We start from the raw sequence: 24,031 nt of genomic DNA, 5'->3' as shown, positions 1-24,031 counted from the left end.
GCTTTGTGCATTCATCAGCTGTCTTGTTCAAAGACCTGCACAAGTTCCCTCTTTACCTGGCTCACCTGACTGCCACCTCTGCAGGTAAGACTCCACCCCTATGAAATCATCCTTTAGTACACTGACTAGGGAATGAGACACCTGTTACCTGAGAGACTTGCAGCGCAGGGCACAGCACAGGAGAAGGGGCTGATCTCCCTTGCTGCTAGCCCCTGTTCTGAGCATAAACTCTCGCTCCTGTTTTCTTTTTGCATATCTACTTCTGCACTTCTATGTGCAAAATCTCTTCTTTTTATCTATGCAGAAAAAGAAAGAACATGATTAGCATCCTTAAAAGAACTCTCCCAGGCCCACTGTATGACTTCCCTTTTGGGGGGAGGTTCTGCAGTAATTCACTTGATGGGTGGTGATGGAAGCCTGGGCCATTGTTATGCAGGACAGGTCTCAGGTATGGAGCAACAAGCCATTCTTCTGCAGTTCAGCCTCCTGTTTGCTCCCTCAGACATTAAGGGCAAAGGGATATGCAGAACCAGACCCGCTGCATAATCTTTTTTAAGTGGTGGGGTGGCAAAAAATGCAAAGTGCAATGGTTGGGAGCCGGGAGCTGATCCCTCCACCACCCCATGCTTCCATCCTTCAAAATTAGGTAAAGGTAGTCCCCCTGTGCAAGCACCGAGTCGTTACTGACCCATGTATATCATTCTGCTCTCCTCCATTTAAATCCTCACAACAACTTTGTGAGGCAGGTTAGGCTGAGAGTAATGTGACTGGCCCAAGGTTGTCTAGCAGGCTTCCAAGGCAGAGCAGGGATTTGAACCTGGATCTCCCAAATCTTAGTCCAAAGCTCTAACCACTACACAACACTGGTTAGCCATTTTTTATCTCTGTGTAACCAGAAGTATTCCTGCCTGCAGAAATAGGAAAGGGAGAAAGGAGTTCAGCTCCTTTTGCAACCCACTCTTGCTGTACAGTGGGGTCATGAATCAGTAGTGAAACATCTGTTATGCATGCTTTGAGTCCCAGATTGAACCCCTAACAGCTCCAGTTAAAAGGATCAGTAATAAATGGGGTGAAAGACCTCAACTTGAGAGACTGCTGCCAGTCAAAGGAGACAAGACTGACCTTGATAGACCAAGGGACTGACTCAGTAAAAGGCAGCTTCATTTGTTCAAATTGAATCAGCCTCCAAACCCCACTTTACATAGAGAGGTTTGCGCTGCCCTGAATTTTATTCAATAGGATTTACCATCAAACAAGTGTGCATAGGATTGTGGTCAGTCAGGTCTGACCTGGGGTGTTATAGATAAAAGACACGTTCAATTACTCCTCTGCCTCTACAAAACAGAACAGTTTTAGTTAGGGCTTTTTTTCTGGGAAAAGAGTGGGTTGCCCCACATGGCTGGTGGCCCTGCCCCCTGATCTCCAGTTTAGGGGAGCGGTGTGGAGGGCAATCTAAACTCCCCTCTGCCTGGAGATCAGGGGGTGGGGCCACCAGCCATGCGACCGTTTTCAAGAGGTTCCGGAACTATGTTCCACCGCATTCCAGCTGAAAAAAAAAGCCCTGGGGCCAAGCTACAAGTGACGAATGACACTTGAACGGCAAGTGGATTGAGTGGAGCACAAGTGAACAGGGAGAAATACACTTGCCGTTCAAGTGTCATTTGTCACTTGTAGCTTGGCCCCTGGTCTTAGTATTGCGATGCACGTTCTAAGCTGCATTCTGAGTTCAAGTGATGTAGCAGCTGGTATAGAGTTGCCAGTTCTGACTTGGGAGATTTCTGGAGATTTGGCAGTGGAGCCCAGGGACGTTAGAGTATGGGGAATGGAGGGAGCTCAGCAGGGATGTGACATCACAGACTCCACCCTCCAAAGCTGCCACTTTCTCCAGAGGAACGGATCTGTGTATTTAAGTTGCAATTCCAGGACATCTCCAGGTCCCATCTGGGGCTGGCAACCCTACAGCCTGACCCCAATTGGCCAACAGCCTTCATAAATGAAAAGTGCACCAAGAGCGTGACTTATTGTTCTCTGGAGGGATTCCAGGGAATGACCAAAAGATTCTTTGGAAGTAAAATTAGGATGGGAGAGAATGTAACAGGCCCAAAGTTTCTCCAGAGAGCCCCACGACTGAGCAAAGATTTCAACCTGGGTCTCCGCAATCATGGCCAAAAATTTAGCCATTAGCCTACACTACCTCTCAAACTGGCGGAGAAGCATTCCCTGAAGGGCAGACATTTGAAAAACACTAGTGTAGACCTTCAGTGAATTTACACCAAGGAATAACTTAATGATATTTAAGTGGGAGTTGGGTCATAATTTACATAGGATATTTCATCTGACATTCTGACAATTGAACATTTGTGTAATGCCTGCTTTTAGACTATGCTTAAACAAAATCAAACCTAGCAGTTGCAAAACTGGAAGGCAAGCAATCCTATGTGCACTTGCGGGGTGGAAATGGAGGCAGGGGCTCGTAAATGGTTGTGAGATGATGTGTCCTGTTCCTTGCCATGCCCTCTGCCCTACTTTGGAAGCATTGTTCTGTATCTGAAAGGCCTCCTTTATTTTCAAACAATACAGACCTACAGCTCCCATTATTTTGCAAACATTGGTCCAGGAACCTTGTCACAGACACATGAATAATCCTGAATATATCACGCTGCTTCTTAGCAGCTGATATGTTTAGATTTTTTCATTTCTTAAGCAAATGTAAAATAGAATCTCCACATCCCGAGCTAACTTTTATGTTTCAATTTGTTGTCCCTTCACTTGATGCCTGTGACCAGAGCATATCCATATTTAAAAATGGATTTGGGATGAGGATTTCTATCGATCCAACATGGGATAGGATGGGATGGGAACCCTTCCGTTCTCTGATAGTCTATACCTAAACATTTTACTTAGCAGAAATTAACAGTCCTCATAGGCAGCTGGGAGGGAAGGCCGCATGGTAAAACCCGATTTCCTCAAGCAGGGTCAATACTTGGATGGAAGACCACCAAGGAAGACTGCAGAGGAAGGCACTGGCAAACCACCTCTGCTTCTCACTTGCCTTGAAACCCCCAGCAGGGGTTGCCCTAACTCGTTTGTGACTTGATGGCACTTTACACACACACACAGGCAGCTAAAGTAAGACTTGACCTGCTCTTCCATGCACACACACGGATTGGATCCCACATCATCATCACATGTGTCATCAGAAGGGAAAAATTATTTTTATGTATGTGTGCATGTATGTATATGTATAAATTGAGGGAAGGCAGCAGGGCTCATTTTGGGGGTGAACACACCAGAACGACGTTCTGGAAGATACAAAAAGAGATCACATGGGTGGTTGCCCCGCCCACATGATTCCTCTTCCTCCCTGCTGCCCATGTCTTTAGCAGCAGGTGGCAGCAGAGGCAGCAGCACCAGGTAGGAAGCTGGGGGCGGAGGGGGTGCTGGCCGTGCAGGGGGGCTGGCTGCATGGAGGGGGCCTCCAGAGCAGGCCCCACTGCCAGCCACCGCTGCAGCCTGTGCGGCCCATCCTCCCAGCTTATGGGGCGGTCGAGGCGGTGTGTGGTGTGCGGCAGCCTCCAGAGCAGACCCTGCAGCCACCCACCGCTGCAGCCTGTGCAGCCGATCCTCCCAGCTTATGGGGCGGTCGAGGCGGTGTGTGGTGTGCGGCAGCCTCCAGAGCAGACCCTGCAGCCACCCACCGCAGCAGCCTGTGCGGCCTGTCCTCCCAGGCTGCAGGGCGGTCAAGGTGGCCCGTGGCGGTCTCCGGAGCAGGCCCTGTGGCCAGCTGCTGCCACTGCAACCTGCACGGCCCATCCTCCGGGGCGGTTGAGGCAGCCCGTAGCCTGCACCGGCCTCTGGAGCAGGCCCTGTGGCCAGCCGCTGCTGCCGGCCTGCGCAGGTGTTCCTCCAGGCCTGAAGCGGTGAGTACATCTCCTCCCCTTCTGTGTAGATCTAGAGCTGGATCTGTGTTTTGCTGGCTTTGTTGTCTGTGGTGAGCTCCTCTAATCTGTCTAGAAAAGCATAGACTGTACCTCCCCAGATGCCACTTGCAACATTTTTTTAAAAAAATCAGTGATATCAAGGGGCATGGCATATGCTACTGAGTTATGCTAATGAGTTCCTGCAGCTCTTTTTCTATGAAATGACCCTGGAAGGCAGCATCATATAGCCCGATCTCATCAGATTTTGGAAGCTAAATAGGGTCAGTACTTGGATGGGAGATCAGAAAGGAAGACTTTGCAGAAGGCGGCAGTGGCAAACCAGCTCTGCTTCTTGCTTGCCTTGAAAGCCCCTTGCTGGGGTCTCCATAAGTCAGTGACTTGATTTCACTTTACACACACGCACATGTATGACTTGCATATAACAGACAATTTCATGGTAAATGAATGTTGGTCAGGCCTCACTTGGAGTAATGTGTGCAATTCTGGAGGCCTCATGTCAAAAAGAATGTGGACAAATTGGAGCGTGTACAAAGGAGAGCAACCAGGATGATCAGGGGCCTGGGGACCAAGCCCTAGGAGGAATGTTCAGTTTGGAGAACAGGAGGTTGAGGAGAGATAAGATTACTCTGTTTAAATGGACATCACTTAGAAGATGGAAGGGAGCTGTTCCTGTTAGCAACAGAGGATAAGACTCAAAACAATGGATTTAAACTACAGCAGGGAAGGTACTGGCAGGACATTAAGAAAAACTACTTCACGTTAACAGTAGTTCAGCAGTGGAATCGGCTGCCTAGGGATATGGTGGGCTCCCCCTCATTGGCAGACTTCAAGGAACAGCTGGACGGATACTTGTCGGGGATTCTTTAGGCTGTTCCTACATCGGACAGGGGGTTGGACTAGATGGTCTATAAGACCCCTTCCAACTCTATGATTCTATGAAATGGGCTTGCAGGGTAGGAGGGGCTATTCTAGAGTCGGGTGTCCCAGTAAAGTGTACACTTTGCCCCATTCATGTCTGATCCCTGCCTCGTCCAGGAGATCCTATGCAATTACTTCAGTCTAAACCCACTGAAATCTGAATCTCTCTGCACAGGACTGCACTGTGAAAGCTGTGTTCTAGTTGCACACAGAATGAGCACTGGAAGCCAACGTGGTGCACTGGTTAGAGAGCTGGACCTGTCGGAGAGACCCAGGTTCAAATGTTCACACTGCCACGGAAACCAAGACCTTGGGCCCATCACACACTCTCAGCTTACGCTACCTCACTTAACAGGGTGGTGTGAGGATAAAATAAAGGAGAGGAGAACAATGCAAACCACTGAACGTATATAGGCATGCTTATAAAAAAAATATTTGCCTTGACTGAGATTTGCCTTTGCTGCAATGGTGATGAAACGGTTGGCGCAACATCCAGTGAAGCAAATTATTTTTAATTTAATGCATATGTGATGTTCTGAAAGATGCAGCAGCAAGCTTCCATAAAATTCATTTATTTTGAGAGCGACGACACAAACCATATATTTCCCCACACGATGGAGAAGTACATATTGTCCTTGTGTAATTGCATCCCCCCACCCACTCTGATGCTCGCTTCAAATGAATTTTCTATATATAAGATGTCTATACCTAAATGAGGGAACAGGTGCTGATTTCAGCATGGAAAATATTGGTGCTGGGTTTCCAAGCAACCATAAGAAGAAGCCTATCAGAGGCTATTGTTATCGGGCAAGTGCTAATCTCTGAATGAGCCAAAGGTACTATCATACCTCCGATAGCTGCTAAGATAAACTAAATATTTCTTGCTCTTTGTAACTAGTGCTTCATAGCTGTTGTATAGCACTTTCTTATGTCTGGTTGAAAATAACATTTTTAGAAGTAATTAGGCCCTTGTTTCTAATACTTTCAAATTAGAATCTTCCCCTCTCCACAGCTTTAAACCGAGATGAAGCAGGATTTTTAAAGAATAAAAAAAGATCCCTTTAACCCATTATGAGCCAGTTAGAGTGCTGGATTGGAGATTTAGGTTCGAATTCATATCCTGCAGAAAAGTTGGTGATCCTGGCTAGCTGCTCTCTTCATCTAACCTACCTCACAGGGTTGTTGTGTGGATGGAAGGGGGAGACCTGTGTATGCAGCTCAGAGATCTGTGTGGAGGAAGGCAGGATAAAGATATCTTTAGCTGATGGTCAGTTGATCCCAACATTCTGTCCCTTTGGGAGCAGTTTCATTCTTCATCCAGCCCTCCCCACTTTGGTTAAGTTTACAAAATCGTGTTCTTCTGCACACCCGCAGAGTCCTCCTGCAGTACGCGACTTCTCTACGGATGTCTGAGTTGTTGTTTTCATCCTCAGCATAGAGGCCAGGTAGTTTACTATGAGATACAGGGATTTGTTTCATGTCTATTGTCATCACCATGTGATATTTCTTCCATTTTTCATTGCACGAATGTTCCTTGCAGTTTAATGTACATCACTCGTTATGGCTTTACATGGTTCAAGTCATTATGTAGTGGAGATACTGAGGCACCTTTGGTAGTCTCCAATTTTAATTAATGGGTAACGACGTTTTTTTTAAAAAATCAAGTGCATTTTCTAACTTCTAGAACTCTGCTTGACGTGCACATTAAAGGCAGACCTTAACTGCAAGCCCTTTGTATGCAAGCTGCTACAGGAGGGATCACGGAGGTAGAAAGAAGTGATAAAAATCTCACATGAGTGTTTCAGAGGACTTTGAACATTGAACCTGTAAGCCATTATGCAGTTTCTTGTTTAGCTATAACTGTAATATAATAATAGATCCAAGATGAAAGGAAAAGGGAGGGGGAGATAACCAAAGGAATAAAACTGGCAGGTTATCAGTGCAATTCTAAACATGTATACTTAAACATAAATCCCATTGAGTTTAGTGGGATTGACTCCCTAGTAAGGGTGCCCTGGATTGCATCCTGTATGTCGCTTGTTAACAGAAATGAGTAATGCAGGGACAGCCAAATGAAAGAGGAACTCATTGCTTGTGCAGAGGGTGAACTAGGGAGTGGACTAATATGGCCCGCAAAATGACATGAAAGAAGTGATAAAGATCTGCTACTACAGATTGCTAGAAGTGGCATGGGGGTGTTTTTGAATGTTTTCTCTAATCCCTACATGGAAAACTCCCAGCAAATAGGAACTTGTCTAGCAAATGCTAGGCTGGGCCACAACAGTTATTCATGCTGTGCTAGTTGGTGGTTGCAGAGATTTTTTTTCATATATGAGAGAGCATTTGAAATTTGCTAAGTGTACCCCTGCATCTATTACTTCATTCTGCTGCTTCATACTGCAGCCTTCCAGTATATGGCATGCTTATTCAAGAACACCATACAAGTCTAGCACCAAGTATTTTCTGAACTGAAGGGGGATACTGGAAGCCTGGTGGTTCCTACTTATTTTAAAGGTAAGGTAAAGTTAGAGCGGAACTGCAAGTGACAAAAGGCACAGATTGGACACTTGTCAGTTTCCCTCAAGTTTTGATGGGAAATGTAGGCAACCTAGTCTTGCAGTTTGGCTCTCTGTCTGCTGTCCAATGGACTTTTCAACTGTCACTTGTCCAACATTCCACCAAGCTGCCTACATTTCCCATCAAAACTTGAGGGAAGCTGACAAGTGTCCAACCTGTGCCTTTTGTCACTTGTGGTTCCGCTCCTAGTCCCCATGCAAACACCAAATCTTTACTGACCCATAGGGGGACGTCGCATCACGATGTTTTCTTGGCAGACTTTTTGTTAAGGGGTGGTTTGCCATTGCCTTCCCCAGTCATCTACACCTTACCCCCAGGAACCTGGGTACTCATTTTACCAATCTCAGGATGGAAGGCTGAGTCAACCTTGAGCCGGCCACCTGAACCCAGCTTCCACCAGGACTGAACTCGGGTTATGAACAAAGCGTGGGATGCAGTACTACAGCTTACCACTCTGCACAAGGCTCTTACTTATTTTAAACCACATGTAATATCATGCCTTGGGGGCATCTGTGCTGATTTTCTTATCATGTATCCTTCAGTCACAGTTGGCTTTTCAAACTTGCTGAAGATTTTCATGGGTATTCTCATTGAAATCTACAGCACCCTATGGACTAATCCTCTGAAACACATGTGGTTATTACTTATTTAAGTTTCTCTGATTCCTTCAAAGACTTGTATACAAAGCTTTCATTGATCAGCTGTCTGTTTAATAGGGACAGTCCCTGGTTTCTGGCCCCAGTAAATTACTGTCCTTATGTATTTCTTTAGAGGATTAAAACGTGTTCAGTATGACCTGCTAGCCATGTTGCTTCAGTGTTCAGGTTGCCCTACAGTATCTCTAGAAGTTAAATCTGGGAATCCCAGGACAAAACCACCACCCCGCCCCAATGCTGCCAAAGCAGTTCCCTGGGCAAGCTTGGGCCATCATTCTCAGCCTAAACTACCTTTCAGGGTGGTTGTTGTGAGGATAAAACCGGAGGAAAGAAGAATGATGTTGAAAGCCCCCCTGGGTCTCTGTTGGGGAAGAAAAAAAACTTGTGAATTTTAAATCACTGGAGGACGGGCTACGATAGAATCCATGAACACAGCAAACAGGAGGAAGAATAGAGCTCTCCCAGGGTGTAAGGGGTGGTGGAAGTTGACTAATGGTAGGATAGTAGGAATATCGTGGGGAGGGCGGAATAGAAATCCAAAGTAAATAAAATAAATAATAAATATTACGGGCTTTTGTTATTTTAAACTGTGAAATGTCAGCAGGGTTGCTAACAGGTCTGATCAAAAAAATCCCGTTCCTTGAATAGATCCTTATTGTGTGGAAATAAGCAACTGCCGCATTTCATGGAATAGAGTTAAATCACATCACCTATTTAACCTCGATTAAAGGGCTGTCATTTTTCTCTAAGTTTGTTGGCAACCTTATATGTTGGAGGTGTGCATTTATGTGAAGCAAAGCAAGCAAATTGGTGTTCTAGAAATTAGCCTTAGGTTCCAATCTATTATAAACCAGTTAGCACACCTCTAGTAAGAACATAGGTACCCCAAGGGGTCATTTCGTAGAAAAAGAGCTGGAGGAACTCATTAGCATATGCCACACCTCTTGCCATCACCAGAAGTGTGTCATTAGTATAACTGATTTGCATATGCCACACCCCCTGACATCACCTATTCTGGCTGTTTTGGACCCTGTTTTGGCTGTTTTGGGCCATTCAGGGCCCAAAATGGCAAAAAGGGGCTAAAAATGGCCGAAAAGGGGCCCCAAATGGTCAGGATCAGGCCGCTGATGAGCGGGAGAGTGATCCACCACCCATCAGAGGCCCAATCCAGGCCAAAACAGGCCCCAAATGGCCAAGTCAGGTGGGTGGGGCCACCTGACATGTGACCTCTTTGGGGAACTGTCAGAACGGCGTTCCTGTGCGTTCCCCCTCGAAATGAGCCCTACTAAATAGGTGCAGTGTAGAAAGTATGCCACACCAGGTGCTCAAGGCACTTGGAAAGTAAATTTCATTAATCATGAAAAACCAAGTCAAGACTGTGGGTAAAGGGGAGAATGAATAATAACTCAGAGAAAAAAATGGGATTTGATGTGGTGTATCTCTTGGCACTTTACCACTGATCTGATCGTCCCTGTGTAAAGTAAAGAAAACAGGTATTTAAAAGGAAATCTCCTCTGGTGGATTGATTGCTTCAACTCGCTGCTACTGCAATTGATGTCTGAAAGGTTTATGTGAAAGATTGATTGAATGAAGTTGTGTGCCTTTTAATGATCCTTGGAGGCTTTTCAGAGGAGAAGAACTCAAACTAGGAGCCCAGCAGTTCCAAAGAGTAGTTTTGCATGTTTTTCCTGCTTCAGTGAAAAAGACATCTGAGTTTATACATACACAAAAGACGAGCATGTTGTGTATATAGACAGAAGGTGCCCAGATTTTAAAAATAAGCAGGCAGGAAAGGGCAGCATTTTATGTTCCTGAGAAGGAACAACCTCAAGAAATTAATGGGGTGTTTTATTAACAGATCTTGTAAAACTGTAGTTTTGATGTTATTGCTATGGGGGAAGAGGACTTAATGCAGAAGTAAAGCTACCATACTGTGCATTTTCTGCTTCATGAACATTATAAGTTTCATCGATAGGGATGTATGTAATTTTAGGCCCTGGCAAAGTAATTCCATAGGCTTTGCTCTGTGAACAGATTATATACCCAGATTTCTCACATCTGATGATGACAAATTACAAAAGAAACATCCTGGTTAAAATTCTGATGCGAACTCTTTTTTTTCATGCTTCCCTATCACAGTATTATTCAGTGTCTGAAGTCTCTGAGAAGCACTGAGAAATTGTTTTGCCATCATTTTATTTTTGCATCCCCCTTGGCTGTTTCAAAATTTGATTCCCATGCAGAAGCAAATAATCCAAATCTATGAGCAGATGCAGAAAAAATATAGTTTTGCAAGCTTTTGGAAGAACTTCAACCAGGGTTGGTGGACAAGTTTTGAACTGGTCTGTCAGGTTTTGTTTTAGCTTCCTGGATGACTCCGTTTGTTTGCAAATTTCAACTAATTGATATGTGTAAATTAGTAATGACAGCACCCTCCTTCAGGATATAACTCTACAATATGTAAAGTTGTTTTTCTATTCGTCAGGGCTGTCAGCTTTTCAGATTGCCTCTGCAGCAGGGCAGGTGACAGCATTCATTTCCATGTCGGGACAATTTTTATCTACCAATTCCTACATCCTTTGCTACAAGCACAGTTGCAGAGGCCAGTTTAAGAACTGGCATCCTGGCTGTGAGTTCAGAAGTCAGTATTTGCCGGTGTTACACAATGTTAAACATCTATTGTTCATTCCATTCGTTCATTAACAGTAAGTGTGACTTCCTGGATCTCTAAGATCAAATCCAGTCTTGGGTTTTGCTTGCTTTTTCTTGAGAAGAAAAACAAACATTTAAAGCAAGCAGTTGACCTGCTATTTTGCCTTATTCCAGAGCCTAAGTTAACAAGCATAGACCTCTTTACCATGAAAAGATCCTGACTCTGTTATTCAAGTAGAGGACACTGTGATATAATGATTCACTGTGAAAACATGGAGAATAAATCTATTTCATTCTTCTTTCACAAACATTCTGGCACTCTATGCATCTTCTTATGAAGGGCATAATCTTTTTTTAAGGCTTAAGAAAAACCTCTTTGAACGCTAAAAAAGCCTAACAAAAAGATACAGGATGTAGGGAGATATGTCACGTGCTACTTGGTACACAAGAGTGCTCAAAGTTCTCTTCATTGGCTCTGTACCCTAATGTGTATAGTCTCTTAGTGATTTGTCGACCAGGCTGTGACTTCTTCCATAAGTCACAGTATCCTGGTCTTTTTTTATGGCTGAAGAACTATCCCTTGGCTGTAACTCCATCTAGAGGGGAATCCTGCCTATGGAACTCGTATTGCTATGCATATAGGGTAGCCAACAGGCCTGAAGAAAAATGTCATGTTACGTACCAGATGTTATTTACTTAGCTATCATCATGAAAAGTTTCAGTTGCTCATGTCCATGCATTAAGCCTTTATTAAAGGGGCAGCACATTTTTCTCCAGGCCTGTTGACTACCTTTTATGCACACTAGCTTGAGAATAGATCTGATTGAACTCAGTGTGATGTATTTCTTAGTAAACATGGATGGAACAGGGCTGAAAGAGTGAGGTTGTGAACCACCTTGAGAATGCTTGGTGTGCTGTTATGGAAATATTACTGCACAACTAGCCAAAGCAATGGAATTCTTGCTACTTCACCACATTGCAGCTCAAAAGGTCTTTGGCTTGACAGTACTTACAAGTGAAATAATGCCAACAACATGCAAGACACTGTGACTAGACATATTGTAATTTTAAAAATTATGCTTCTATTTCGCTTTTCCAAGATGGCTTGCAACATGACTGAAAAACATGGTAGGCTGATAAAAAAAATTAAAATGGAAGTATCCCCACAAACTTGTAAAGCTCGGAGAGTCGGTGTAGCATTGGACTAGGATTTCGGGGCCCAGTTCTCACCCCCACTTTACCATGGAAACATGCAAACCCTCTCAATCCACCCTCAAGAGTTTGTTGTTTTTGTGAGTAAAAATGGAGGGATAGAAATATTAAAATGAATAAATAGTAAGGGTGGTTGGAATCCCTCACCCCACGCAGTCAGTATTGCCTACTCAAACTGGCAGGAGCTCTCTAGACTTTCAGCAGAGGTCTTCCACATCACCTACTACCTGGTCCTTAACTGGAAATGCTGGGGATTCAATTAGTGACCTTCTGTATGCCAACCGGATGGTTGACCACTGCACCACAGCTAGGGCTCCCAGTTGCCTGCCAGTGGCAGGTAAACTCCCATCAGTTTACCCTTCTGCCTGCTGATGACTGGCAGAAGATTGAAAGCCACCTGGTGATTGCCCACCAAGGGCAGGCAACCTGGGCAAAAGCTGTCTCAGTGGGGTGTGATGACATCGTTATAAGGATGTCTCCCACCTTTCACCCCCTGCCACCTGGCCAGCAGGAGGGAAAGATGGGGAATGGGTCTCCTGGGCATGCTTCCAGGGCTGGTGTGACAACAGCACTGATGTCATCGTGCCACTGTGAGAGTACTCCCATGCTTCGCAGTGGGCTGATTTGGGCCCTAAAATGGCCGAATTGGGCCTGTTTGGGGCCTAAATTGGCCTGCTGCAAAGTGTGGATGCTCCCTCGGCTTGTACTATGATGTCACTTCCCGGACACACCAGGTCCCTGCTCCCCACCTCCTGCTGATGCCCCCATCCTGTCAGTTGACAGGCAACCCTAGCCATAGCCCTTCCCCCAAAAGGGGTTCTGCTGCTGCAGCTGAGCAGCTTTTACTGTTTTACATTAATGTTAAAGCGGGTGTACAAAGAGGTCTGCAGCAGCTGTTTCCATTAGAAAATTCACAAGATAAAGTTTGCTTTTCTCAGATCGTATCAGAAGCACACATCTTCTTGAGTGTTGCCCCTTTAGGTGTTACACCCCTCGCCCATGTATACTACTCATGTGAGCACTTTGCAGTGCCATCCTAAACAGAGTCACACAGTTCTAAGTTCATTCAATAAACTTAGAAAGGTGTCAGTCTGCTTAGGACTGCACAGTTGGATAAAGGAGTGACTGAGCTGCTACATCATCTGCACTGGTGGATAAAAAGGAATCTTGCGAGTGGCGTTTCCTGTGGACTGGGTGTCAGTAAGAACATTCCAGCTCGTATATTACTTCCTTCCACATGTGAGCTATTTATGGCCCGTGGGGATGAATGTGTATGTGTTCATTTAAATTGTGGGGTTCCCAACCTTTTTGATCCTGCAGGCACCTCTGGAATTTTGACATAGGGTGGTTGGCGCTATTACAAAATGGCTGCCACAAGAGGCGGAGCCAACCACAAAATGTCAAGGAGTGAGGTTATGAAGAACTCTAATAGTAACTTTTCAACATTTCAGGAAGGAGCTCTGCTTGACAGGATGCCTTTTTAAATGACCAGTCACATAGTGAAGATCATTGGTGCTCTGGTGGTAGCTGCTGCAAAAACATTTTAAAAAGTACAGCCAATCAGATTTTCAAGGGGCATTCAGAAGCCCTGCTAGGCAAAAGCCACACCCTCTCACACGCTTTATAAAAACACTTGGCAGGCACCAGGAAATGTGTCAGTAGGAACCATGTGGGGACTCCAGATTGAAACCATCTTAGCTTCTGTTCTATAAAATATGCCTGAAGCAGTTTACAACCATATAAAACATGTAATATGAAAAAATAAAATAAATATTCACTTAACCATCCATGCTGTATTTGAGCTTAAGAAACTATATAATTCAGAGAGGACCATCTAATCGAGTGTTGTCTACTATGGGACCTGGAAGAGAAAATGGAAGAAGTTTCATCTACAAAAGTACACTATTAAAATCAGGGACATCCCCTGAAAGCAACCACGCCTTCAGAAGAGAAATGCCTCTTTACTGAGGTTGCCAACTTCCAGGTGGGGCCTGGAGATCTTCAGCAATTACAACTGATCTCCAGACAACAGCAAGTTCCCCTGGAAGAATGTCAACTTCACAGGGCAGACTATATGGCTTCACATCTCCATTGAGCTCCCTCCCCTCCCCAGGCAATGCCTCCAAAATCACCAGGAATTTCCCAAGCCAGAGTTGGCAACCCTAACATAAGCAGCAGAGTGAGAATGGGCAGTGCCACTTCACATAAATGCGTACTTTATATTGTGGAACTCACTGCCACATGATATGGCAATAGCCATCACTAAGGTGGCTTTAAAATTTAGACAAACTCACAGGCAGCAAAATTCATGGCTTTTAGTCATGATCACTCAATGAAATTGCTATGTTCAGAGGTACTCTACCTCTGAAAGACAGCAGGTGGCCTCTGTTCTGCTCCTGCTCTACCTTTGTCATCCCACATTTCCAGTGTATGTAGTAGAGTTGGCTTTAAGCAGTTTGCTGCTTGCATTGTTTTGATTTTGTAATCTCTGTCCTATAGCATTGCTCATTGAATGGCTTGTGCTTTAGGATTGCATTTTTTATCCTGCAATCTGTTTTGAGTACCAGTGAGAAAGGCAGGTTAGAAATAAAGTAACATGTGGTTTTGAGGTTGGCCGCTGTGGAAACAGGATCCTAGATAGACCAGATGGACTATTGGCTCTGTCCCCATTACCTTTTGCACAGCCTGGTATCTGAGGGTGTTTTTTAAAAAGATTGAAAGGGGACCTTATGGATGCCAAGCAGGTTCTTCCTGCCAAGTTCTGGCCTCTCCCCTGGAGGAGACAGTGCAAAACCATGTATAGAAGTAACCTGATCTTTAATACCATAGAGATAAGGGATGGGGAGAGAATCACTGAATAATGCATTAAAGAGGTTTTTTTCTCCCTCTCCTACTCTTAGAAGATACCGAGCAAAGATTTTAACAGCCATTTAGAGTAGATAGGCTCAATTTAAATCCGCCCCGGCTGATAACCTGAAAATAGCTTTTTAGAGGTTTCCCACCCACCATGATGCCACCCACATTGCTAGGAGAATCAGCGAAGGGAACCTCGTCTATTCAGAAATACTTCTCGCCTTCGCAGGAAGCAATGCAGCGGGGGGCTGCCAACACAGCCCGAGCCTGGACACGTTTATTCGGAAGTAAGCTCCATGCAGTTAATTGGGAATTAGTCCTTGGTGAATGCGCTCAGGGCCGCAGTCTTTTCTGTGTTTATTCGGAAGCCGATCCTACGGAGTTAATAGTAATTAACGGGAATTACTCTCAAGGAAGTACTAAAGGCTTTGGGAGCCCTAAAGTTTCCGCGCCGCCTGCGCTGTTCCGCCTGCCAACCATCGACTCCCGCGCTTCTCCCGCCAGATCGCAGCTTGCCCCTTTCCCCGGGTAAACAAGGAGCGAGGGCAGCCTGCGACTTCAGCCACTGCAGCTGAGCATGCTCAAGCTCCACCCGCCGCCGCCTCTCCTAACGGTGCGCCGGAGAGGAAGGACAGCCGGAGGAGCGGAAGGCGCAAGCATGCGTGCAGGGGGCGGCTGGAGTCGGCTGCTGCGGCTGTCCTGGACGGCTCAGCGCGGCTGCGCTCCTTGCGGGAACCAGCCAACAACGCGGCTTCTTCTGCAGCCCCGGCTGCTCGGCTGCCGCTGGCTCGGCGGTCGGATGGCTCAGTACAGCACGGAGCAGCGGGGGCGGCTCCATTCGCCCGATTACCGCCTCTATTTCAGTAAGTACGAGTAGCCACCCGCGATGCTGCGTGCAGAAGACCTCCGAAGGCACCGGGAACGCGATGGAACGCAGCGAAGCGCTCGGCTATGTTGCGTCATAGTGTTCGGGGGCGGGGCTTGGGAAACCCCGCCCCTTCCTTTTGATCTTTAATCCAGAGGAGTTAGCCGTGTTAGTTTGTAGTCCCAAAATAGTAAAGAGGCCAGTGGCACGTTTAAGACTAACCAACTTTATTGTAGCATAAGATGTGGTTCTCAAAAGCTTATCCTACAATAAAGTTGGTTAGTCTTAAAGGTGCCACTGGACTCTTTACTTTTGATCTTTGCATCTGAAGGAGACGAGAACCGCCTGCTGCGATGAGAGGAAAGGCCGGCTTGGAGCGGTGTTTTGTTTCGAGCGCTGGCCCAGCTAGGACGTCCCTGAATTACTAGTGAAAGCGAAATTTCCTCGGAGCAAGGAATGCGGTGCAGGCGCATTGTTCAGTCACAGCTGCTCAGCCCTACCCCGGGAATTCCAGGGCATGCTTCCAAAATGGGCGTGTGTGGTGGAAGTCACTTCTGTGGGCGGCCACGTGGGACAACGGTATGCAGGTGCAAAGAGCTCATAATTGTGGGGCGCCGTGGGAATCCACGGGCAATCCCGGTGGACCGGAGGCTCGTAAGGATGTAGGCTCCTCGTATCTGGTTGTGTGCCAACTCTTTAATAGCAGTGGCCTTTGGGGTGAAAGTTCATCAGCGAGAGCTGTGATTAAAGGCGCAGGGCGCAAAAAAATGCACTTTCTTTTTTCACATATTCTGGGCTAGTATCCTGGCAGCTTGGCAGACCAGTAGTATTTTATACACTACACCTAATTGGATCGGTTGTGAGGATAAAATCATCTGGAAAAAAATCGCTATGCAGTTTGAACTGATGCATGTTCAGTTCTGAGTATGCATCGTTGGAATGTCTATTGAAGAGTGCCCACCTTTTCCCTCGCCGTTACAAAGTCTCCACGGGTACTAGAAGACTTCGACTCAGCCAGGGTTACCAGGTCTCTTACTGTGGAGGGAAGCATCCCAGCAGCCTGTTTTATGGCAGAGAAAATGGGACGGGGGACACTGCTGTCCCTGTGGATGAAATCCAGAGGGGACATCATGGAGCGCTCTAGGAATTGCAAGAGCTTTATAGTGGTGCACAGCCCCCAACCCCTAAGTGCTCCCTGGGATTGCCAGCCGCATCCTGGCAATGCTGCAACTTGATTAAGTACCACATTGCAGAATGTAAGAGGTGTAGCACTTTGATTTCCTCACTGGTGTATAGGATTTTCCTTCACATAGCAGTATCTGAACAAATCCCAATATTTATTGCTGATGAGATGAAACAGGGTAGTAGTTCCTATCCTGTGGGCTGGAGACCCCTGGGAGACAGAAGAGTTATTGCAAGGGGTCCACAAATCCATCCTGCTTGGGCAGGTTTTGGCCTTCCCCCTTGGCTCAGCTCCATGGCAGCCATTCCTCCCCCCACCCAAACCTGTCAAATTGACTCGGTTTCATCCTTGAACTCTACAAGCCACCTTGAACTATGTGAAAAGGAATGCATACTTAAGTAAATAGATAAATAAATAAATCCACCACCCTGCTTGCCACAGCACTGCCGCGCCTCCCCAACTGGGTCTGCCTGCTTCAGCCCTCATCCAGACAGGAGACACTGGGCCATCCTCAGCCAGAGGCCCTGATGTGTGCAACAGCCTAGATAGCCTAGACAGGGCTGCCTCCCTACTTGCAAGGAGAACCATTTCTCATGAGAGGCTTGGGTGGAGCATATTGGCTCCAGTTACCACCCATCTCCCATTCCTGATGGTGACAGTTAGAAATGCCTTGAATGGAGGTGTGGCCTGCATGTCTTGAAGAGTTGCTCTTTAACTGGTATCTTCTTTGTGGACCCATTCAGTTGCCCCTCATCTCTGCCACCCAGGAGCTGCCACATCGGAGCTGTCCTGGGGCCAGGAGTTTCACTGGAAGGCAGCGTCTCCCACTTCACCACCCTAGGGTAGTCCCCAAACAGTTCAGGTTTGTGAGGTGAGCTCTGACTCTAGAAAGCTTATGCTGGAGCCAGTTTTGTTACTCATGCCACTGGACTTCTTTATTTTGCCACCTAGCTTAGTAATCACTACATTACCAGCTGTGGGAAAGGCCTGCAGCTCAACAAAGTGCCCAGAGATCTGACAGCATTTGTCAGGACGGAGATGAGGTCCCTCTTCCTCCAACCCAAGTGCCGTCACTAAGGGGTGGGGTGGGCTGGTCAGCCAGGCTTCCCTTCATCATGTTTGTATCCAGCACAACTGAGAATTCTCTCCACAAGGAACATTTTGTATTGCACTTTAATCATTATTGGTGTTAGATTCTGATACCTGGGAGCCAACTGACCACTGAAAAGCAAGATTAAGAAAAAGCAAAATAAATAAGCCTCTGCCAGTTGGTCAAGGACTGCAAGTTCATCAGGCATCCAAGTGAATTTCCATGAATACAGACTAACTGCTGTGTTAGCAAAGGGTTACTCTAGGAAGCTATGCTAGTAGTAACTCCAAACTCTGCAAATATATGAAGCTTTCTTATGTCTCTGCTGTCTATCCTTCAGCCATAGATCCAGAGGAGTTAGCCGTGTTAGTCTGTACTAGCAAAATAGTAAAGAGTCCAGTAGCACCTTTAAGACTAACCAACTTTATTGTAGCATAAGCTTTCGAGAGCTCTTCTGATTAAGAGAGCTGTGGCTCTCGAAAGCTTATGTTACAATAAAGTTAGTTAGTCTTAAAGGTGCTGCTGGACTCTTTACTATTATCCTTCAGCCACACTCTGAAGTTGCAAAACACCAGTCATCTCATTAAATGACTACCAGTGCAATCCTGAGCACAGTTACTCCAGTCTAAGCCCATTGTTAGTATAATAAATAAGCAAACACAACTTCTGTAGACCAAATAAATAATGTCTTGCATGTTTACGTATTACTATTTTTCAAATTCATGTGGATGCAGTTGTGATTAATGAAATACATTCATTTAAGAGCATTACTGAATAGCAGTGTTTCGTCATGTAATTTCCCAATTAATGTATATGGAAAAAATATAACTACTACTGCAAAATTTTTAATGTAAAAAAGAGGTCTTCATACTTATAATTAAAGGTTGGGAACAACAGAAATGGGATATGTGAGTGGTTCCCCTTGGTGTCTTACACAGGAGGTGAGCTAAGTCCCCTTCCTTCTTTTTTTGGTATATTTAAGCAAATCTTGGTATTGAGACCTTATATTGGGAAAATGGCCAGGATTTAGACATGTTTGCATATATATTACTCTGAGGGCAGAGTAGGGAAACAGCAGCATGAAATTTATAGGAAGATGAAAAATCTGATTTTGGTTTATTTTCATACTGCAATTTAATTATTAACATTAGTATTTTGATTGGGGTTTATTGCAGTTGTTATGTATTTTTGCTAAGCAAGCAGTATTTGCATTTAAATAACCTGCAGATCTCTTTGTGCCTGTTGAGACATAGTTACTGTGGAGTACATGCTGTTCCTGTGTGTTTTGCTTATCTCTATTTTTATTCTTGTAGAGAATTCAAAGGGAAAATATATTTCTCCCTTCCATGATATTCCTCTGTTTGCTGGACCAAGTGAGGTAAATACATACATAATGCTCTTACTTGTTGAAGTCCCTGGGAGAGGAAATCTACAGAGGGGTGGAAACTGACTAATGCAGTATTAATCTTGCACCTTTACCTGATGGACACTATAGTCATATGGATTTAAAGTCAGTAAAGATTGTTAGTCCTACAGAGCAATCCTAAGCAAAGTTACTCCAGTCTAAACTAACTAAAACTCTTTGTTTAGGAGTGCACTGCTAAAGTTTGATTTGTTCCATTTTGCAAACAAGTTTCATAAATTCAAGTTTCATACATTCAAGTGCATTAACTTTTGAGCTGTGGTTTTCAAACTTATTGGGGTGGAGCTTCTGCTATCTTCCCAAGGCTCATTGAACAAACAAAGTTCCCAACCATCTACGGTCACTTCTCTTTAAGGTACTGTGTCAGTCAACATCCTCACCCGGAACCTGGAGCTAGCTTTAGTTAGTGGTGTCTTCAGACTTGCCGGAGTGGGTGGGTGGGGGAGGGGTAGAATCCCTACGGTCCACTGAAGTGTTTAAATGCACATATCCAGAACGAATTAAAAATCCTATTTGGAGGTTTTTAAGCAGAAGCTAGATGGCAATCTGACAGCAATGCTGATTCTAAGAATCTAGGCAGATGATGAGAGGGAGGGCAGGAAGGGTTACATCAGTGCTTAGTTCTTGTGGCCCCTTCTTACATGCCCAGGGTAATGCCAATTGCCACTTTGGAGTGAGGAAGCAACTTCTCCAAGCCAATTTGGCTAGGGATCCTGGAGGTTTTTTGCCATCTTCTGGGCATGGAGCAGGGGGTCACTGGAGGTATGAGGGAGAGGCAGTTGTGAATTCCCTGCATTGTATAGGGGGTTGGACTAGATGACCCAGGAGATCCCGTCTAACCCCGTGATTCTGTGAATGCTCAGAACCTCTTAAGATGGTTCTAAGTACATGCTTCTGCCTGGGAACATGAAAAGTGCCTTGCTGGGTGAGACCAGAATCCAGATAGTATGGCGTTCTTTGCTTGATGTGGTCTGTGGGTTTATAGCTCTGGAGCAGGGAGACCGCAGGTGTGGCACTCAATGCATATAGTTCTGAGTGACAGGTATCCTGTGAGTCTTACTTTATTGCTTAAGGGTTTTTTTACCCCCATTTTTCTTTCCCTGCCTTTTTTTTTTTTGGTGGTGGTGGGGGTCCCCACAGTGGTTTACAAAATACAGTTTAAATCGTATAATGCGACACATCCTCGACTACTCTTGGGCTTGCTGGCCTGATTCTCTCAGAGCCCCAGATGAAGAGCCCTTTGGCTTGTGCCTCTGGCCCAACCCAGGCTTTAACAGGAAGGGAACCAGAAGGTCAGCCTAGATGCCATGCAGCTGGCAGAGATGTTCCCAAGATTCCCCTCCTCTGCCAAGGGCTCATGATTGTGTGAATTAGCTTTACACAGAAAGAGAGAGACTTCATTTGAAACAGTCAACCCAGCATGTGGATGCAAAGCAGATTGCAAGAAGACCGGATATTCTATTACCCCTCTGGGTGTTTGAACTCTCATTTCTAAGGCATCTACAAAAAGGGGAAATAAGACTTGGTAACGCATGTTCGTCTTCCATCCATTTAGTTGGTAATGTTTGCTGTTTTCTGATGTAAACTTGATGTTTGATCTGATCTGCTGGAGTGATGCCCTGTTACCTGGTGGTCTGTACCCTGGTGATAGATGAAGAAGAATGTGGGGGGAGTGCACTCAAGCAAAATGAAGGAAAAAAGGACAATTGGTGCAAAAGGAAGAATCTTTAATAATTGTACACCCCGACACGTTTCGTATACAGCTCTGTCAGGGGGAGTCTTCCTTTTAGAGTATTTTCTGACTATGCACTTTAACAGAGTGATTCTTCCCTTTGCACTAACTGCCCTTCTCCCCCCCTTCAGTTTGTACCCTGGGAAATATTCTCAGTTCTTCTGCGCTTCAGAAGATCAGGATAACCTCAGCTATCAGGCAAGGAATATTCCTGCGGTTCCTGCTGCTGTTCTGGCTCATTGCTATCGCAGCCTCAGTGTGAACATATTTTTGCGTCGTTTTGGAGCTGCTCAGTAGAGGAACTGTGAAAGCAGCCAGCTTGAATTTGGTTGCTGCTTTCTGGGAGACAATATGCTTGTGTGGTAGGCACAAAGCCCTCAGGTTCAGCTCCGCTAAAAGAAAAAAGTTCCAGTCAAAAAAAAAATCAAGCTAGCAAGGAAAGATTTCTTCCTGGGAGACAGGGTTGCAATCCTCCAGATGGAGCTGGAGTTCTTCTGGAATTACAACAGATCTCCAGACTACAGAGATCAGTTCCGCTAAGGAAAAGGGCAGTTTTGGAGGGTATAAGCTAAGGCATCACTCCCTCTCTTCCCCAACTCCACCCTTCCCAGGCTTCTCTCTCAAATCTCCAGGAATTTCCCAACCCAGAGTTGGCAGCAGCCCTCCTTGGGGAATCCATGCCTGTTAGAATAAGCATTCTAAGTTTTAGATAAGTCTTAGATAGATCAGTGGTGTGATTCGGTAAAAGGCAGTTTCATATTCCTATCTTGGATAGACCGTGAGGAGTCAACTTGTTTTTGAAAGTATCCGCGAGGCTGGGGACATTTTCTTTCTTTCTTTATGTTATTTATAGTCTCCCTTTCTCACTGACACTCAAGGCGGATTACACGGTGTAAGTCATAAATGTAAATGCTGTAATTTGTGAACGAATTGCACACAGGGACTACACTTGGGAGTAATGGTGATCCATGGTTGTGGAGTGAGCCTTGGAAGTTTTTGGCCTTTCTCTCTTGCACAGAACTTGAGACACTTCTTGGTTGACAATAAAACATAGTTCATCATTATTTTCAAAACAATCAGTTTGTTCCTTGCCTACAGATCAGCTTTTTAACTTAGGAAGTCTGAATTCCTGAGGACTTCCAGGATTCATGTTCTTACTGGCAATGCACACTCTGCCATTACATCTGAATGCAGCCCAAGGAAAAACCTGATATTTAAACTAGTCATTAGCGGAATTTCCAAGCAGCATAAAAAGGTGCATATCATATGCTTCCAAGAGAAAGGTATGCATACTTTGGACTATAAAGTACATACAGTGTGTGCATGCTAATTTGGGTGCAAGTCCCACTGAACTCATGGGGTTTACTCCTGAGTAAAGATATGTAGGGCAGGGCTGTCTATCTCATTGTGGGCTGGGTAGGAAAAGGACGTAGCTGCCCATGGGGATTAGGCAGCCTGAGCCGGCGCGTGTTTCTTTGGAAGTGAGTTCCACTGGGTTCCTTGGACTGACTGCCGCCTTAACGTTCACTGGTTTGAGCCTGATGCCACTTCAGTTCTATTATTTTCTATCTTTGGTACATCTATTAATACATCTCCTTTAAAATTAGAAGCATAGTATTCACTGATTTCTCTGTTTTCTTGTGTTCAGGAAAAGGAGATTTCTGCAAAGAGAATGAAACTCGGTGGAAGTGAGGTAGGGTCACAGCATTATTTCCTGAGATTGCTTTTCTCTAGTGGACCTGGTTGGGTAAAACAGTTGGGACAGTATAGAGTATTTGAGTTAAAAGTAGCTGTCTGTCTGATGTTCTCAGAGAGGAAGTCAGTTTCTTGCATTGGAACTGGGGTTGGGTATATAGGGCCTAAGATGGAGTGAAGTGTCACCATCAGTTAGGAGCTGAGGGGACAGGAAGTTCATTGGCCTGGCTTTTGCTGAGTGTGTCCTCCTTCACAACATCCACAGCCGTCATTTCTTCCCTCTATCCATGTGTGCTTCCAGACTCTGCCTCCATTCTTGGCTTCCTAGGGCTGGGCTGCGGCAAAGACGGGGCTGGAGGAGTGAGCAGGGAGGGAGGGAATGAAAGTGGGTGTATGGGCAGCTTCCCCTTTAAGGCCACCTCACAGCAAGTGTTGGGAGGGGAGGGTGGAAAGGGAGGGAGGCGATAGTGGCTGCCAAAATGTCCTTTATTGAGCTTCTCTGCTGTAGCCACGCTATGGCAGCCATGGAGGAGTTAGCATTTCACAAAGGCAGTAGCAGGTGGTCATGGGACCTGGACAGCCCCGGCTAGCTTGATCTTGTCAGATCTCGGAAGCTAAGCAGGGTTGGCTTTGGTTAGAAATTGGATGGGAGACCTCTGATAAAGACCAGGGTTGCAGAGACAGGCAATGGCAAACCACCTCTGTGACCCTGAGAGATCTCTGTCTTTTGGTGCTACACCTCTGAAGATGCCAGTCACAGCTGCTGGTGAAACGTCAGGAACTACAATGCCAAGACCACGGCTATACAGCCCGGAAAAATCCACAACAACCACCTCTGTTAGTCTCTTACCTTGAAAAACCCAGCAGGTGTTGCCATAAGTCAGCTATGACTAGACAGCATTTTCCACCACCACATGGCCTTTCAGCTCATAATAGATTGTGTATTCCATGGTGGCAGTGGGTCCAAGACTAACTAGGCAGACATGACACTTGAGAGTAAACGGGAAACGTACATGTGTTTGGGTCTTGAGAAAGCTAGGAGTAAAGCCAGGGTCGTTTGTGCTCGCAGTTAGTACTCAATTAAAAACAGACAAATTTCACCCAGATATGTAGCAATGACTCCCTCTGCTTCAAAATGAACTCTCAGTACTTTATATTTTAATGGCAATTGTGTCAAGAGCCAAAAAACCTCTGTTGTCTGTAACGTCATAGGTAACATTTCATCGTCCCATTT

General features: G+C 45.5%; 1 protein-coding gene across 2 annotated transcripts in view; it reads left to right on the top strand.

The window, feature by feature from the left end:
- The first annotated feature begins 15,416 nt into the window (after positions 1 to 15,416).
- The window catches only part of PPA2 (inorganic pyrophosphatase 2), a 37,424-nt gene continuing 28,809 nt past the window's right edge, over positions 15,417 to 24,031 (top strand). For both annotated transcript variants that reach the window (XM_054989976.1, XM_054989975.1), the window contains exons 1-3: positions 15,417 to 15,672; positions 19,261 to 19,325; positions 22,751 to 22,795. In XM_054989976.1, the coding sequence (XP_054845951.1) occupies positions 15,468 to 15,672; positions 19,261 to 19,325; positions 22,751 to 22,795 (315 nt within the window). In that variant the 5' untranslated portion in view covers positions 15,417 to 15,467. The remainder of the gene's footprint in view (positions 15,673 to 19,260; positions 19,326 to 22,750; positions 22,796 to 24,031) is intronic.

Source organism: Eublepharis macularius, chromosome 10 (genome assembly GCF_028583425.1).
Source record: "Eublepharis macularius isolate TG4126 chromosome 10, MPM_Emac_v1.0, whole genome shotgun sequence".
In the NCBI taxonomy this organism is placed as follows: Eukaryota; Metazoa; Chordata; class Lepidosauria; order Squamata; family Eublepharidae; genus Eublepharis; species Eublepharis macularius.
This window is presented reverse-complemented; position numbering and strand designations above follow the sequence as displayed.